At 39.8% G+C, this 19,425-nt stretch overlaps 1 protein-coding gene across 1 annotated transcript in view; it reads right to left on the bottom strand.

The window, feature by feature from the left end:
* Positions 1-1,012: 1,012 nt before the first annotated feature.
* Positions 1,013-19,425, bottom strand: part of LOC132833376 (alpha-1,3-mannosyl-glycoprotein 4-beta-N-acetylglucosaminyltransferase B-like) — a 244,518-nt gene continuing 226,105 nt past the window's right edge. Inside the window, exons 11-15 of the mRNA XM_060851600.1 lie at positions 16,702-16,895; positions 14,183-14,261; positions 13,412-13,499; positions 4,084-4,196; positions 1,013-1,688 (exon numbers count right to left, since the gene is read on the bottom strand). Coding sequence (XP_060707583.1) covers positions 1,665-1,688; positions 4,084-4,196; positions 13,412-13,499; positions 14,183-14,261; positions 16,702-16,895 — 498 coding nt within the window. The 3' untranslated portion in view covers positions 1,013-1,664. The remainder of the gene's footprint in view (positions 1,689-4,083; positions 4,197-13,411; positions 13,500-14,182; positions 14,262-16,701; positions 16,896-19,425) is intronic.

The raw sequence follows: 19,425 nt of genomic DNA, 5'->3' as shown, positions 1-19,425 counted from the left end.
TAATGGTATGATTATGACTAACTTGTAAAGGAAAAGAAAAGATAAATGGCATTAAAAAGCAGTATTCCATATATTAATAAAATCCAAGCCAAATAGAATTTTAGACGAAAAAAATGTTGCTGTAGCAACAAGATAGCTTGAATGTAATTAATTGCCAGACCTTTTACAGTATTGAAAAGGTTAACCACTTAACTCCTGCCATGACGCAGGAACTTTAATTCAACCCACTAGTACGTATAGTTTCTCCCAACAGTGCAGTCATTGTAGTGTTCCTGTTCACAACCTACACTCAACCTCACCTCTGCTGAGACCCAAACTTCTACCAGTTCAAGACTGTCACCTGTCCCCAACCCCTTGCAACTCTTTGTATGGTAAATGAGGGCTTGGGAGAGGAGTGCCAAGTGAGGCAGTAAGGAGTCAGGACAGGTGGCAACAAGATTAGAGGGACAGAAAGCAAGCTGGTGAACAACCTTGAACAGTCTTGAGAAGACTAGTGAAAGGGGCAGTGAGAAGTCTTGCATTGAGCAGCACAAGATTAGGAGAAGGGTGATGAGAGGTCAGGAGTGAGCTAGTGGCCTCACTTTTCAATGTACATTTAAATGACAAAACACGTCACACTGAACATTGCAAAAGAGGGAGTGGTTTCTACAAAGATTTTCTTTTCTCCTGGATTCAATGGATTCTGGTATTAGTTCGTAACAGAAAGTCCCTGTCTGGGAATCTCCAGTGCAGAAGTAATCTCAAGTTAAGTGGGTAATTTGTAATGTGATCAAGGACAGGAGTAGGACTTCTGACCTTGATTAGAATATCAGGACTATTTGGTCTGAAGTTCTCTTGGCGGAAGTCTCAGAGTTTCAGGTCCTCTACCTTCAGTAGCTTTTTTTTGCTTAACTGAAACCTGTAGAACTTCTGTATCAAGTATGGATCCTAGCTTTAAGTAACATTTAAACAACAAACTTCATGAGTGTGTTTTTTTTTTGTGAATTCTTTGGTAGTTTAATTTAAAACAAAGTTTTATGTAACAGTGGAATGCTTTATTTCTGGAAGTTATAAAAGACAAGGAACACCTTGTCAGCACATAGAATGTCATTGCGAAGGGCTACAATCCAAATCATGTTACTGTCTTTGTTGAAAAGAGCATTGTGAAAGGAGGAGCTAAACCAAACTTATATAAAAAAAATTTCTCCCTCCCAACAAATAAAGTCTAGCTTGTGATTAGAAGAGATCATTATCATATTGACTTAATGTGATGTAATTTTAAATAATTTATCCTAGGACCAATTACATAAAGTTACCAAGCATACATTTTGTTTCTACACAAAGTATGTATTTATAAACACCATAATTCAACTTCACTGAAGTTTTCATTAAAATGGCATTTTGTTATTCATTTTCATGATGACAGTAAAAAAAATGTAATTATTATATAAATAAACAGTTAAATTGTTTTGCTCAAAGATTATTCAAACGTTTGCACATCTGCAGTTTTCCATCACTGTGATCTTTTACATTAGCTCTGTCCCTTGTTGATTTTCAACAATTGTTCTTTTTATTTTACCACACTAGGTGGTGTCGTTGTTGAAGAAATCCAACAGGCAAACCTTATTGAAGAGGCACTAGAAATAGTTGCACTTTTGCTGGGAAGCCGAATTTCTTGCTTGCATTTATGCAGCTGGCTTAATAAATATCTGCAAAAACATTGTAGACATTGTTAAAATGCATTTTGTGAATTTTACTGAAAATCCATACTCTGTTCACCTCTTACCATTTAAAGAATTTGAGTCAGAAATTTAACCCACTAAGAACCAAAATTGTCAGAGTCGATACATGCATATGGAGTAAAAGTCCGAACTTCACCATTTTAATGTAGGAGGTAGCATTTGCAATTGGTTTAGGATTTACATTGCTGACAGAATTCAAAGCACCTGGATAATTTTGTCGATGAGTATATGTTGCATGCAGAACACACTTAACATTATGCATAACTCCAACTCATTGAATGCCATGAGTTAACTTTGCTTGGTGCAGAGGCACACTAACCAGGATGCAGTTGAGTGGTGCAGTTGTAACAAGAAAGAATTTGAACAATGTTCTTATCCTGAAAACTTAATGATTTAACTAAAACTTTTTGCAGCATTGTATGCCAAATGTGGGTGTTGTATTCCTGGTAGTGAGCCCTTCAGTGATCTCCTTTCACCTCATCAGCAAACAAAAAAGTTTCCTGACCCCTGGGGGATCATGAATGTATACTCTCCTCTCCACTGCCTACACCATGATCTCTACTGCAGCATTATAGACACTTGATGACTTCTCTCCACCATGTTCAACCATTTCAATGATAGGTATCACAGCAATTCATCTCCCCTTTAAGAACTGCTGATTACCTTACTCCCCCTGCTGAGTAAGAAGTCAACGAATGTGCCGCATTGGCTGCATGCACAAATTATTGTAATGAACAGGTAGCATTTATTTTACAGACTGTCAATGTTCCTATCAATTGATCTGGATTGAAATGCTACCACTCTCTTCCCTTGCCTCCTATTTTACTTAGCAAACCATGCCACATACAATGCAGTAATACATTATAAATGGCAGAGGGGAAACTATTTGTTTAGAAAGTCTGAAAACTTGGTATTGAGCTCACTAGAAGTACACTAAATTACCAGGACTTTAAATTGAATAGAAATGATCTCGCAGTAATATATTTCCTTTCATTTCAAGCTCCCAAGTCTGCAAATAACATTTACAAAGTAAGGTTGAATGTTTCTGAATTTGACAGTACCTCTTTTTTAAATCTTCTATTATATTCCAATTATAAATTAAATGAATCCACTATCAGGTCTACTCCCATTCCTCCATTTTCAGAAGAAAGAAAGAGGAAGATAAGATAGGATTGGAAAGCTTTCAAGCTGCACCTGCACAGTAGGTGGTCTCCAGCTGTTTCCCACGACCTGCATCTTCATACGGGCAGAGCCGCTTTACTGTCAGATACTTGAGAAGTTTGTATTCCCCTCACAAAACAACATCTGATAACTGTTAGCTGCCATAAAAAAAGTGTTTCACAGCTCCTGAGTGATCTTGAGCTAAGGTATAAGCTTACTTTCACATCTATCCTATCATTATTGCTTTGACATTATTCTCAATCTGGACATTTGCCAGCATTATGTTTTTCTGCATAATTACCAAAGCTTCATTTGGAGATGATTCTGTTACTCCTTCATAAAGATGTCTTCACCTTGCATATATCTCATTTCACTGATAACAAGTGTGGCAACTTTTTATTATTTAGGATCATGACTCTTCTTGCAATCTGAATATACCATCCTTACATCTCCTACAGTTGTAGAAATTTCTGGGGTTCTGTCTGGTGTTTGTGCACTGGCACTGTTTTCTTTTATAGAGAGAGTCAGGGCATTCTGCTAGCAAATGGAATTCAGAACAAATTTCAGAATGCATTCCCTAGTGAGGGCATGGGGCAAATATTGCCAATTACTATGAAAACTGTTTTTTTTCATTTGTGGATCTTCTCCTGTTGGTTCACAAAACTGGGGAATTCTTTGCCAAATGAAAACTGCAATATCTTCATTAGAGATTTTTTAAAAATTGAAGGCCCAATGCCCTGAAGAAGATTCACTCTTAAGTGTTGCATGGCACCACATTGGATGCTTTGATGCTTTTCGGTGCAATAAGGAATTTTCTTCCCATCCTAGAAGTGGGCTACCTATATTCCCTCAAGAACAGTACTAACATGAAATTAAGGTGCTCTGAGTCAAGACTAGACCAATACTTGGTGCTGTAACACAGGTAGGTTGAAGAACCTATTTGGTTCATATCTTGTAAATCTGTCAATTAAGTCTATCCTTGATCACCACAGAGTAAACTAACTCATTGTGGAGATAGCGCTGTCGGCAAATCTAGACACCAATGGAAAAGTTGGTCTCCATTACTGCTGGAACAAGGTTAGCTTGGACACTTTATTTTGAAGATGTGCTGTCAGGTGTGCAAGACCTGGGATTCAGAAACCTAAAGCAATTCTATAAGAAAAAAATAATTTAGGATGCTGTGTCCTTTCTGAAATATTACCTCACTCAGTAAAACCCAAACAGGGGACTCGGAAAGAACAAATAGTCGAAGGGCCTCAATTTTTCCGATCGATGCATCAACTTCACCTTCTGCAATTCCATTTCTAAATGCACCTTAACATGTAAATGAAACAAGATTACAATTTGCAGAAAACAAACTAAACATATACCCACAGACTAAACTGAAGAAACATAACTAAATTGGAACATGTTAGTGACACTGAATAAAGTTGCATATTTAGACACCAGTTTCATCTCCAGCACTGAAAAGATAAGAAAAATCTTTCGAGTAGTTTTAAGCAAGCCACAATAAATGAGTTTTGAATAGTTCATCTAGTAAGAATGAACAAGTTGAATTGAATAAATTACATTTGACAAAAAATGAAAGATTTCCTTTATATTTTATATGTGATAATAGATCAATTGTCCACTTCAAACAGAACCATACTACAGAAATGGTATTCAACAAAGAAAGATACATATTTGAATTTTTCCAACAAAATTAAATGCTACAGAATTTAAATTACAGTTAAATTACAGTTTTTATTTGCCTAATTTTATCTCTGTTAATGAATAGGTTTTGAATATGTTAAAATCTTTCCTCCAGGTAATTGTGTATATATTACTTAAGACCTAGGTTAAAATTCAATTTTAACATGAACACACAAAGTGAGCAGTATTGGACGAGTGATATCTATAAAAGTCTGCTCATGACAGTCTGTTTAACAGCCACACTGCCATTGAAATTTACTCTTGCTGACTTCACAGTCAAGAATATATATCACTGATTTGATAAGGGACTGAATGCATAGTTTCTAAATTTGTTAACAGCACAAATATAAGGAAGTAAGTTGTGAAGAAGATAGAAGACATTTTAATAGGCTTTTAGTTAGGTTAGTTAAGTGAGTGTGCAAACATTTGGCAGATGAAGTATAATGTGGGAAAATGTAAATTTGTTTACTTTGATAGGGAGAATAGAATAGTGGAATATTATTTAAATGGATAGAGATTGCACATTAGAGATACGTACAGATCTGAGTGTCCTGGTACATGAATCACAAAGAAATGTATTGCAAGCACAGTAAATGATTAGGAAGGTAAATGGAATGCTGTTTTTTGTAAGAGAAATAGAATATAAAAAGTGGTATTTTATACATAGCACAAGGTAATTGTCAGATCACACCTACAGTACAATGTACAGTCTTGTCTCCTTATTTAAGAGAGGATATTATTGCATTAGACATTGTTTAGAAAAGGTTTTCTGGACTGATTCCTGGGATGGGGACTCTGAGGAGAAAATGTTGAACAGATAGGGCCAATGTCCATTGGCATTTCAAACAATGAGATTACCTCATTGAACCATGCGAGATCCTGAGAGAACTTGACAGGATGGATGCTAAAAGAATGTTTCCCCTTGAATGAGCAAGGCGTGAAAGATTAAGAGAATGCAGAATTATCTTCCTTAGAGAGTGGTGGAGGCAGTGTAATTGAATATGTTGAAGACAGAGGTTGAGAGAATCTTGACTAGTTAAGGGGTAGCCAGGAAAGTGAAGTTTGAGGCCACAAACAATCTAGGAGAAAGTGAGGACTGCAGATGCTGGAGATCAGAGCTGAAAATGTGTTGCTGGAAAAGCGCAGCAGGTCAGGCAGCATCCAAGGAGCAGGAGAGTCGATGTTTCAGGCATGAAGATTCCTGAAGAAGGCCTGACCTGCTGCGCTTTTCCAGCAACACATTTTCAGCCACAAACAATCAACAATCTTAGCAATTAGTTGGGCAGGCTTGTGGGCCCAAATGGCGTGCCACTCCTTCTAAGTTGTATATTCATCCTGATGCAACCAACATTTTGTTCTAACATTTTTAAATGTTCCATTTTACTTTAATTTGTCTATGACATTTTCAATTACCTTAAACTGAATGCAGGAATTAAATTTTAAAGGGAAATTAGTAGAAAGCAGTTTAGTTTTGATGTGTTCAGATGGAATGATAAATGCAATAGAGACAGTGAATTTACACGTTAGTTTAGGCAAAGTCAGAAAATAGGGCTAAAGGAAGAATTTTCAGATTTTCTACTGAATTTCCAGTTAGTTTGAGTAGCTTCTGTTTTCAGGCGAGTAGAGGCAGTACAAGAATGTCATATTACGATACTATTAGTAATGAACTACCTACTATTCTATCAGAACAAATGAATCTACTTAAACTAAACTACAAATTAAATTAAAAATAAACTGAATTCAAATTAACTTAAATTATATCTCACTACATTATTCTATTTTATTCACTACACCTCCACTGAAGCTCCCATCCCTGGGAGCATCAGTCATTGTACCCATATTCTTTTCCCCCAACCTCCCCCTCCGAGGGCCCCACGAGCGCCCAGATTGATTCCCATGGCTATACCACAGCCCTAATTAATCTTGCTGATAAGTCTGCATCAATATAATTTAAAAAGGGCTGCCATGTCTTATAAAACTGCTCCATTTTTTGGTGCACCATATTTGTGAGGTAATCTTGGGGGAGATACTCCATCACCTGCCTATGCCACACCATAAGACCTGGGGATTTTTCCAACGTCCAATTCATTAAAATATTCTTCCTCACACAATGGGTAAGAATGTTACACAATCTCTTCCCATGTTCCCTCAGAGAGGACAAATTTGGCAAACCCAGAAGAAGAAATACCAGATCCACTTTAACTTCAATCTCCAGGATGTGCTTCAGCCCCTTACAATAGCACTCAATATCTCTGGATCTTACAACATGACCAGTAGCAGTGTGTGAGAGTGCCTACACTAATGTTACATTTGGGACACCTGGTGATGTTCCTCTCTTAAACTTAGCTAGCCTCTCTGGCACCATATGAACCCTGTGTAAAATCTTCAATTGCATGGCCTGCACTCTATTACAAACTGAAATTTTCCTCACATTTTCCCATATGTCTTACCATATACCTCCAATGAGATATCCTCTCCTAGCTCTTGATTCCACGTCCTACAGTCTTTCCATGTCCCCTAAGGCACGTCTTTTCTATAAATGATACAAAGTACTAACTGAAAGAGCGCTTGTCTGACTTGTAAACTGAGCCAGGAGCGTGGTTTTCCTCTGTATGTAATTGCTTATCTGAAAATACAGAAAAGGTCCCTATTCGACAATCCATATTTCTGACTTAGCTGGTTAAATTATATCAAGACCTCCCCCTTGAATAAATCTCCCAGACAAGAGATTCCCTTATTCTCCCATAACTTAAAGCCGGAGTCCATTGCTCCAGGTTTAAATCCTTGGGCTCCCACCAACGGGGTAAACGGTGAGGTCTTAAGCCAATTGCCCTCGTCTTGCCTCATTATCTTCCAGGCTTTCACAGTATTTAAAATGATCGGATTCTTACATTGCTCAGTCATGGATTTCATCTTATCCTTAAATAATAGATTAACCAGGGGACATCTTGACTGCGAAACTTCAACGTCAAGCCAAATTGACTCCAAATCGTCCATACCCAGTCACCAACATATGCTAACAGGGCACTTATTTGCTATCTCTTCATGTCCAGAAGATCACCCCTCCCTCACCCTGTGAAAGCTGCAATTTGGTAAATTTAATTAAGGGTTACCAAATAAAAGAATCTAGCCAACGATTGAGCCTCCATAACACTTGGCTGGGTAGCAACAATAGGAGCATTCTCACGGAGTACAACAGGCAAGGAAGAACATTCATTTTAATCAGGACTATTCGGCCTAACCATGATAATGGTAATCCCTCCCACTGCTGCAAATCCTGTTTTATCCTCTCTGATAGTTGTACATAGTTAGCTTTTTATAGCTGGTGGAAGGCAGAGGTAATAAAAATTCCCAAATACAAAAAAAACCTTTTGATGACCATCTAAACGGAACTGCATTCCATCCTTCAGATCAGGCACCTCCACTAATCCCCCACTGGCATGGCTTCCGATTTCGTAAAGTTGATCCCGTAGCCCGAAAAACGCCAAATAAATTAATTGTTTGAATCAATCGAGGAATGGACTTCTCCAGATTGGCAAAGAACAAAAGGACATCATCAGCATATAGGGTGATCTTATGCTCCCCCATTCCCACCCTTGGCGCCACTATTTCAGGATCCCTCCTGACAGCTTCAGCTAACAGCTCAATTGCCAGCGGTGAAAGAGGACACCCGTGCTGACTACCTCTCCCAATATTAAAGTTATCTGACTTAGTGCCGCTTATGATGACTGCCACCTTTGGATCATGATATAATACCGCCACCCATCTAGCAAAGGTTCCCCCCATACCAAAGTGCTGTCGGATCCCAAACAGGTACAGCCATTCTATCCGGTCAAACGCCTTTTCTGCATCTAGGGAGAACTCCAAACTCGGGATCAATTTTTGCTGGCATACCTGCACTATGTTCAGTACTCTCCTGATATCATTGGAGGAACTACGGTCCTTAACAAAACCAGTCTGATAATATTTTACAATATGGGCAACACCTTTTCCAACCTCAGGGCCAACATCTTGGATAAAATTTAAAAATTTACATTCAACAGTGAAATTGGTCTGTATGAAGCATATCCTTTGGGGTCATTCCCGAATGAGGGAATGATGGAAATATTAGCCTTCCTGAGAGAGGGCAGCAGACAATCCTATGTATATGAATAGCTATACATCCCCAGAAGTGGCTCCGCGAACACATTTATGAATTTCTTATAGAATTCACTTGGGAATCCATCTGGCCTCAGTGCTTTACCACCCTGGAGATACTTTATTGCTTCCTGCACTTCCTGTCCCGTCATAGGCGCATTCAACAGGGAAGCCTGATCCGCGTTTATACTGGGGAGGTCCAGGTTCTCAAAAAAGGACTGCATTCTCATTGCACAATGTTTGTTTCACTCCAACTGATATAACTCTGGAAAAAGTATTCCCTAAATCTAACATTGATCTTCTTCAATTTACGGGTAACTGTGCCAGCCTTCTCTCTAACAGACATAATAGATTGGGAAGCTTTTTTCCTCCTAGCCAGATGTGCCAGGTATCTACCTGGCTTATCTCCAAATTCAAACAGTCTTTGTTAAGTGAAGGAGATCTCTTCTTTTGCACCTGTGTGTGCAATGAGTTGAGAGCCGCCCAGAGGGCTGTGACCCGCTGCAGCTTGACCAAAGAGGGCCTATTATAATATACTTCCTCAGTTATCTGCAGCTGGGCCTCCAGCATCTATTGTTGCTCCTCCCTCTGCCTCCTTCTAGTCACTGAATACGAAATGATAAGGCCTTGTAAATATGCTTTAGTGGCCTCTCAAAGTATTGCCAGATTATTGGCCGTACCGGAGTTGATATCCCAGAAGGCCCTGAACTCTCTTTTAACATACTCAACAAATTCGATATCCCTTAACAGGTATGGGTCCATGCGCCAGTGCCCTGAATCTGTTCCGCCACCCTTGATTGGCGCATGGTCCGAGACAGCTATATTCCCAATTTTACATGCCAGTGTTCTGTCCAATCAATCTGATGGTATTAAAAAAAAGTCAGTTCGCATGTGGCACTCGTGTGAGTTGGAATAGAAAATAAAGTCTCTTCCGTTAGGGTGGACATGCCTCCACACATCCACTGATCCCAACTCCTCACGTAAGTCCACCAACTGCTTAGATTGTGCGGACGTACCTGCTGGACCCCTTGGCACCCTGTCAACCTTGGGATCTATGAGGCAATTAAAACCCCCTTCTGTGATCATGCAGCGCACCCTAAGACTCATGAATCTAGTGACTGTATCAATTAGAAATTTAAGAGGGTGCGCCAGGGGACAGTACACATTCAAGATGCCATACCCTTCTCCATGTATTAGAGCTTTAAGAATGATGAACCGTCCATTTTGTCCGTAATTTGCTTAGTTACCTGGAAAGGGAGGTTCCTTCTTACCAGTATAGCCACTCCTCTACTCAGAGTTAAAGGAGAAGACTACCCTGTAATATGCCCCTGCTGCAGTTTCAGATGTTCCTTATCAGTTAAATGCGTCTCTTGCAGCAGAGCAATGTCCACCCTTTCCTTCCAAAGGCTTGACAGCACCTTCTTTCCTTTAATGGGAGAATGGCTCCCTTTTACATTCCAAGTGCACCACCTGAACAAATCACTAGCCATGGTCATCCAGGGCAGCCCGTAGTTTCCCAAGCGGAGGAAGCTTATTGGTGGTACGCCGAGCGACAAAGACTTTACTCTATAAAGTCTAAAAACTACTTCTGTAAAAACTACTACAACTAAAAAAACTAATCACTACATTTAACTTAAGCAAACACCCAAATAACCTCCAATTCACTAGAGATCTCCCCCCTTGCCCCTTATGGGGTACGCCTCCCAATCCTTGGTACCATTCCAACTCCCACTAGCTAAGGCCATGCCCTAGCCCCAGGCAATTCACAAATGAAGAAAACCAGTTATTCCCCCAACCACCCCACACATCTTAACCACAGCCACCCCCAATCCAAAACAAAAAGGACAGCAGTAAAAAAAAACACCTCAGATAATAGCCAACCGACCGATATATGAAATAATTTCAGTTATACATCAAGGCTTTAGGTATAAAGCCGATAACCACAAAAAAGGGGAGAGAGGAGGAAAACGGGGCAATAAAAAAAACCATACCATTGTTCATAACGATGCCCCCTCCACCCCCCACCCCAACTCGAGTTCTTTAATTCAGAGAATTCACAAAGTCCTTTGCCTTTTCTGCGAATTAAAATTATATACCGTCCCTCCATGAGCAAAATGCAACACGGGCGGGTACCTCAAGGAATATTAATGTTCATGCCCCTTAATTTTCTCTTCACTTCATTAAATGCCCTTAATCAGGGGTCCTGAGAAGTCCTGAAAAAACATTATTCTTGAGCCTTTGTACATTAAAGCCTGTGAATCTCTTCCCCGTCTTCTTGCTGTTTCGATCACTCATTGTTTTTCTTTATAATTCAGGAGTTGCATTAGGACTGCACAGGGGCGCGGGTCTGGCCTGGACCTGCACATTGTGATCCAGTGGGTCCACTCCACATTCAACAGGCCCGACTCCAACTCCAGCCCCAGGAACTTCAGGGGCCACTTCTCCAGGAAAGCCAACGAGGCCCTCACCTTCCTCATGTTCCGGGAGACCCAAAAGCCATAAGGTTTCCTTCTATTTCTATTTTCCAGGTCATCCACTTGCTTCTGAACAACCCGAACCTGTTCTTCCAGTGTTTGGATCCTTCCTCCCAAGACTCTGCCAAGGTCTCTGATGCCACGGCCCTCTCCTCCGCTGTCTCTACTCTTCAGTCCAACAATTGAATTTCCTGCTCATGCTTTTTCAGCATGGCAGATAGTGTTTCCATCGCTGCTTCAACCTCTTCTTGGAGTTTGGCCAATCCAAAGGTGCCACCCTGGGAGTTTGAGCACTGGCTGCAGGCACTCCCAATGCAATTGGGGAGTGCCCTGCCTGCTGTAGTCCTTTAGGCCCCTTTCCTTTATTTGCTTTCATTCTGGCCTTACAGCTGTCGCACCACAATTTTAGCAGCTATTGTGGGCGGCACGGTGACACAGTGGTTATCACTGCTGCCTCACAGCACCAGAGACTCGGGTTCAATTCCCACTTCAGGCGACTGACTGTGTGGAGTTTGCACGTTCTCCCTGTGTCTGCGTGGGTTTCCTCCCACAGTCCAAAGATGTGCGGGTCAGGTGAATTGGCCATGCTAAATTGCCCATAGTGTTAGGTAAGGGGTTGCGCTTCGGTAGGTCGGTGTGGACTTGTTGGGCCGAAGGACCTGTTTCCACACTGTAAGTAATCTAATCTAAGATGTTCAGCAAGTTTGTATTAGGAGTTTTTTGTCCTGGGGGTGGTTGATGAGGGGGGTAAAGGTCCACCTTGCCTGGGGGTATGGCACAGAGTCCAGCACAGCAGACCACTCAAACCGCCACCATCTTGGGTCTCCCATTACAAATTTTTAACATTTTTAGTGTCTCAATAGCAGGAATCACCGGAGTATAATTAGCATCAGAGGCTCCATTTACTTCTTTTTCTTTTTAGGTTAGAGGCAGTGATTTCAATTGTAATGCATTGATTTTCTGCTTTCATTGAGATCAGATAGGAACAAACTTAAAATCTTAATAATCTTTATGACCCATCATCACATAACTCAATCTGTCCAGCAGTGACAAGCTATAAGTTGAGAAATTTAAGAAGAATTATGAAAAATTATTTAGAGATCTTTCTTCTTATAATTTGTACCAATATAATTTGAAAATGGTTGTAAATAATGAACAACTAATTTATTATTGTGCATGAGACATGTACCCAGGAAGAGTCTTTCTAGAAATATAAGGAAAGATGCTAGTGTCAGCAGTGAGGTAGCAACCAATTGCCCAGCTACCAAACTGATTAGTTTTCATTTTCATTGACCTCATTGGGAAGGAAATCCAAATGGAATATATTATGAGCAACCTATTGGATTTCCATCCACTCCTGAAAACGAAAATTAGTTCCAATGTTTTGATAATTACCATGAAATAATCGAAGTACAACCAGCACCCAAACAGGTCATTCTGGTATAACATGCTTATCATCAACACGATTTGGCTACAACATGATTGACAAATTAGGGAAGAATGTTTTGATAATGTGAACTTTCTACTGAATGGGTTTAGCAATCTTCTACACTGTGATTTTCTGTAGCGGTTTTCTATAACGTAGGGTTCCAAAAGAACCCAACTGTTGCGTTATAGCAGAATGGCTGAACTGTGCTCACTACAGGATAAATTTCCATCTACACCAGCTGGGCCTAAAGCATTGCTTTGGCAGAGTGGAGAGAAAAAAAGTCAGATATGGAGCATGCCACACCTGCCGTGCCAGGTTTACCAGGCGGGAAAGATGGAAAAATTTGCCCTTGTGTTTGTAATGAACAAAGCTGCAGGAAATGTAAATGAAATCAGAGGTAGACATTAGTTGGAATTGTTTCCCAGTTAGTTTCTTTCTTAATAAAACAAGAACCATGAATGTACATCTGGTTAAGAAATGTAGTAGTTTTTTTCAAAATTCCTAACATATCATATGAACAAAAAGTTTGAAAATGTTGTTGCAGCATTAGTAGATGAGTGCTTAATATGTTCACATGACAATGCTTTGTCTATTATTTTTGCAAACACAGACACATTTAAAATAATTCAGATATGTCTGTTATAATGGACAAATCACACAAAGTGTAAAATGTTAGTTTTCCAACCTTCCTGACAGCAATGTTTAGCTCGCATTTTTTTCCAGATATTGTTTCAAAGCACATTTTTAAACCATGTTTTTAAATTGGATTTGGCTACAGAAAAATATTAGCTGGTTACCTATTCTGTAGTAGCCGTCTTCTGTTTCTTGGTATTTGAGATATTTTGTTATATTGTTGTGCAAAACATTCTTGTCAAATTCAGATTTCTGAAAATAGAGAAAGGAAGATTCAATTCATTATGATGAAATTATTTTAACAAAATTGAAGAAACCAATTTAGAATTGCACTTTTGAGGACATCTTGAGCTATGTCAGCTGATGCATTTAAAAAGTGCCAACCCGGTAGCGATAAGTTACAGCCAGTAGGCTAAACAGGCAGAGAATATGATTTTCAGTCAGTTAGGCAAAACCTCACCTTTGAAAGCTGCTGGCCAGACTGATTAACTAGTCACTCTAGACATTGCAGCAGCACCAGAATACAGAAGTGTGCAGTGCCAGGAAAGACGTGCAGATCTTTAATGGATTCCAGAGAAAGGTCATTTCCTTTTAAGGGCAAAGAGGGAATACAGGGGTGGAAATAAGGGAATTGGGAGTGTGGCTGGCTTTGGAGTCAGGTTGGAAGAAAAGAAGTGGTGGTAACATCTTGAGGAGAGCACCCCTGATGCACAAAAGGCAGCTCCTGCATCCAAGCACCTACTGCATTATGGAGAGCTTGAAGATAGGTGGGAAAGCAGTAGGCTGGTAGCACTTGTATTTTACATGCTCTCCTCTCCTCAGTTCAGAATGTGGTGGAGCTTGGAGGGAACTTGCAGGTGATGGTGTTCCCCCATAGTCTGGTGGCTGTGAATGCAGATTTATTGCCTAAACCTTTTAGTAAAAGATTAACTTACATCAACTGGTAGAATTTCCACTGTTGTATTGAAAAACTTATCTCCTGGATGTTCCATATTGCCACTTCTAAAGAGGTATCTGTGGAACAAAGCAGGCCAAAATAAGGGAGCATATGAAACAAACTTTTATTATCGCTCCCTGATGCAAAGCTTGATCTGTTAAAATATATGATGCTAGCATGCAAACATCTAACTTCTTTCTCTGAATGCCTTCTCTTCATGCCTATAATGAAGTGTTTATCCATTTATTTTAAATAAGTTACTGCATTTGCTAAAATAATGGAGAGAAGAATTACAGATGAACCTGATAAACATTTATGAACAGTGTCCCTGAACACAATAAGACTCATTTTCATTGGCAGCTGTTATTTCTTTTTCCTATCCAATTAATTTTGAACAGGTAGGTACAGTAAACACAGCAATGAAAACAGCATCAATCTAGAAAACCTTCAGAAAGATCAGATTATTGAATTATTCAGAAATTAATCTTATACTTGCCCAGTTCTTGATTGACTCTAGGTTCTGATTTTAATTGTGGTCTAAGGGCAGGAGTGGAGCCCAGCTCAGCAACAATCAACAGGAGAATGTGGCTGGGTGAAAGCCAGTGAAAATGTTTGCACACTATCAGGTAAATGATAGTGACAGTGGGGTGGTGCAGAGAGTAGGCAATTACTGACTGATAGACAGAAGCCTGGGCCCATACCTTTCTTTAATGAAATATACAAGCGCACCCCTGTATTACTGGACCTGATTGTCCTTCACATAGTATTTCCATGTCAAGGCCAGCACCAGGCAAATTAAAATAGCATTAAAGTCTGACTGACATCATTAAACAGTGACTTAGTCAATGCATTTCTCTCGTTTCAGAATGCTGCTTTTGGCTGTTCACCTGTTCCCACTCCCTAATTGTGACAATTTTGAATGAGGAGGCTTAGCCTATCCACAGATGTAGACAATATTGCGCTGTAACTTGCTGCTTAAAGGTTTGTGAATACTGCTGATGAATCACTTGTTTTTTTTTATTTCATGTGTTCTCTGGAAAGGAGTGCATGTCTTTTTTTCTACAACTCGAAGAAGAAATACATCATTACATAAAAGTATGGGGTTGAGATCGTTATACATTTTAAGGGAAGAGAGTGCAAACATTTTAAGCAGGAATAGTTGCAGGGTCACGAGAAAAGAGACATTTGGGATTTGTGTTGGATTGCTGTACCAAAACGCTTGCACAAAAATTATTGTTAAATTGGTTTCCTTTCAGATTGTATATTTCTGTGGTTCTCTTTGTTATAACAAAATTAACATTTAACAGGAGGAGTCATGAGCATGAATGTACACTAATATGTTGCGACATATTGTCACACCAGTACAGATATACACCATCAGCTTAACATTTACTTTTTAGAACTTCAACTACCATGTCATCTTTTTACCCAGTAAAGATTACATATAAAATTACATATATAGTTATGTTACAAAGATACGTAGAAAAATATTTTGTGAAGATGAAACAAGGATAAGTTAAATGAGTGCGCAAAAACCTGGCAAATAAGAATATAGTATGGAAAAATGGAAATTTGTTCACTTTAGCAGGAAGGATAAAGAAACAGTATTATTTAAATACTGAATGACAGCTCGGTACAGATGGATCTAAATGTTCTGGTGCACAAGTCACAACATGTTAGCATGCAGGTACAATAAATAATTGAGGCAGCTCATGGAATGCTTTCTTTTAAAACAAGGGGAAATTGAATATAAAAGTAGAATGTTATTCTTCACTTAAACAAGGCATTTGTAAGACCACATTTCAAAAACTGCAGTTTTGGTCTTATTAAGGAGGGATGTAAATTTGTTGGAGACAGTTAAGAGCAGGCTTACTAGCTTGATATCTAGAATGAGTGAAGTGTCTAATGAGGGAATATTGGGCAGGCCTGGTTTGTTTTCATTCGAACTTAGAAGAATGAGGGGCAATTTGTTTGAAGTTTATATCCTGAATGGTCCAGACAAGATGGTAAGAATAAAGATATTTTCTCTTTTGGGCAAGTCCAGAACTTGAGGACATTGTTTGAAAAGGGATACCCTTTTACGACAGAGATGAGAGGAATTATTTCTTCTCTGATGGTTGTGAGACTTGAAACTTCCTGCCTCATAAGATGATGGAAATTAGGTCACTGAATATTTTTAGGACAGAATGAGACTAATCTCTTGTCTAACAAGAATCTAAGGTGATAAGGAATAGATGGGAATGTGAAATTTGGGACACCAACAGATCAGTCACAATCTTAATGAAAGGTATAGCAGACTTGAAGAGCTAAATGTCCTTTCTTATGCTCTTAATTCATATGTTTATAGGTCCATACTTGAGTTGAAGGAATTTATCCAAACTGAGGTAGTTACAAGTAGGGCAAGACTACATTGAAAGAAGAAATGATAAAATATTAATTGATAAAAATGTGAACATGGGTTAAATCTATTTGTAATTTAGACTGCAGCAAATAATATCGATGCACTCTTATACCAACCTTTCAATTTTCAGTGGTTGATAGAATCTGAATTTGATGAAGTCCCCTACCATTGGAGTAAATGCCCAGAAGAAATCATCCCCTTTGTAGGCCTTTTCCAGACTGTGTTGTTGGTAGATTTTCAAACTATACGTCAATTCGGCAGTCGGATTTGTATGTCCTTTGTGTAACAATCCTTTCTTAAAATCTTTATCCTATATTTTAAACAAAATCATTAGAATAAGGGCTTGAAATATAAAAGCAATAGACATTAACACAAAAAAACTGGTAAACATTAACTAGCTGGAGATGCTAGTTTTTTTCAAAATGGCACCAGAAAATATGCAATGCACTATTTTACTATCCAGAAGTTGTATTGTGGACACTGCAGATGCTAAAGAGTCAGAGTTGAAAGGTGTGGTGCTGGAAAAGCACAGCAGGTCAGGCAGCATCTGAGAAGAAGGACAGTCAACATTTCTGGCATAAGCCCTTCATCAGCAATGTCGGGGGGAAGGGAGTATTGAGAGATAAATAGGAGGGTGGGGGTTGGCTGGGGAGAACATAGCTGGGAAGGAGCTTTAGGGCCAAGGAGATGACCTGGGGGTGCAGTGGGAGAGAGTAACTGAGATCCTTGTGGAGGAAGAAGGAGAATTTCTTCTAGGTGGGCATTCTTGGAAGAGCTTCGCAGTAAGGTTTTCAGCAACTCACTTTCTTCTAGCTTATGCCCAAAGCATCAACTGTCCTGCTCCTTGGATACTGCCTGACCTGCTGTGCTTCTCCAGCACCACACTTTACAACTCTGAAATTGTATTATGCCAAAACAACTAGTTCAGTTAGAGCTAAAGCTCCAAGTTCTACATTTCTTTAAACTTGTTATTAGCAGACACATTTGATTGTCAGGGTAGCCTAAAATGCAAGTCTTTAATTATCTGCTAAAACAGTCAGTCTTTCAAGGTCACAGGTAATTACAAATGAAAAAGGCTAATCATCCCATCTTGATACATCTGTCAAGAATAATCTTCATCCTCCCAATCTCATGCTATAATTTCTTAAATTATCTCAGGTTTTTTGCTGCCAACTCTATTACCGAAGAATTTAATACATGTATTAATCATTCTTAATCTGAAGAGGGACTTCCTGGAAATCAACTCTAAAATTATCTTTCACTAATATGAATCTGTTCCATAGGGTAGAACTCAGGTTTTTTTTTGGCTAAGTCCAAGTTTTGAGTCAAGGATTTTGAGTGGACTTTCACCATCTAGGTGTTGAATAAGAATCCCTACATTGTGGAAACAGGCCCTTCGGCCCAATAAGTCTACACCGACCCTCCAAAGAGCAGCCCACCCAGACCCATTCCCCTACCCTACGCCTACCCCTGACTAATGCACCCAACCTACACATCCCTGAACACTACGGACAATTTAGCCTGGCCAATTCACCTGACCTGCACATCTTTAGATTGTAAGAGGAAGCCGGAGCACCCGGAGGAAACCCACGCAGTCACAGGGTGAATATGCAAATTTCACACAGCACTGAGTATTCTCACTGTATCTTATCAAACCCAGCTATTAACTACTTACCCAGCCTCTATGGCATCCGTCATGTCTGATTCTAGCTCCAGCTTATGTGGCGCATTCCCAGAACAACTCACCACTCAGTGGAATTTACCAGCATCCTTTGTGATGTCAGCATCTTTAAAAGCCCATAGTGCACATAGTCAAGAACTGTCAGCCCAGATCTACCCTGCACAGTTCCTGACATTTGCCCTGTACATGGTAGATGGGGGAAATTGGCACCTTGCTTTGTAGGCAAGGACCTGGAGGTGCTGGGGGATGGGATAATGCAGAGGGAAGACTTTCTTTTTCTTCAGGACTAACACTGGAGGCTACAACACCAAACCATACCAGTCTTATTTGAGATTGCCACTGGATTAAAGCAGTCTTAGCTGTTTGGACAAACGCACAGCAATTAAGGAGGAAAGTAGAAGACCTTTTTCACTCTTCCAGTGAAGTGCTACCAATTTCTCTCATACCTCACATTTTCTCTGCTGCTATGTCCACCTCCCACCTCTCACTAATGCCTGAAACATCTTCCCTCACTCTCTGCCACCATTCCAAATTCTTGACATCACTAACACTACATTCCCTTTAGGCTGCCTAATCATTCCCCACCTGTCTGTGCCACTCATTTTCATCTTCCTTAATACCTGCCGCTCCTTCCATGAGGTAAGCAGCCCACAGTAAAGTAGACCGGACATGTCTCATGAGGGTTCAGAAGAGAATGGCACATATCAGATGCTAAATGTCCATGGACATGGAATGCATATGACCTATGCCCATGGAGCAAGCCCTGAAACATTGGTTTGTGGTATCCAACATGGAGTGTTTTGGAGCAAACAGAAAGCTGAATTCACCAGGTACCTGCTCTGATCTCCCTTGTCAAGTTTGCTCAATGTCTAGCTTGTTTGGCGCATTTGGTAAGGTAGAAGCTGAATAATGTATGAGGTGAGTTGATTAGCAAGGCATTTAACAAACAATAATACCCCTTGCTTGGCAACTCACCACTGCCTAGTGAGAATTCACTGCTTGTGAAAAGCGTAAAAGGGGCAACAAGATACTCCCGATGTCAAGCTCAGCCATGTGGGGCATTTCATCTGATTCTGCCACAGATCCCGCCATGGCTCATGTTGCTCAGACTCCTATAAGTTTTCACCCTAGTTTTGCTCTACAGCTAAATAAAAGTTAT

The sequence above is a fragment of the Hemiscyllium ocellatum genome, chromosome 36, assembly GCF_020745735.1.
Source record: "Hemiscyllium ocellatum isolate sHemOce1 chromosome 36, sHemOce1.pat.X.cur, whole genome shotgun sequence".
Classification (NCBI taxonomy): domain Eukaryota; kingdom Metazoa; phylum Chordata; class Chondrichthyes; order Orectolobiformes; family Hemiscylliidae; genus Hemiscyllium; species Hemiscyllium ocellatum.
This window is presented reverse-complemented; position numbering and strand designations above follow the sequence as displayed.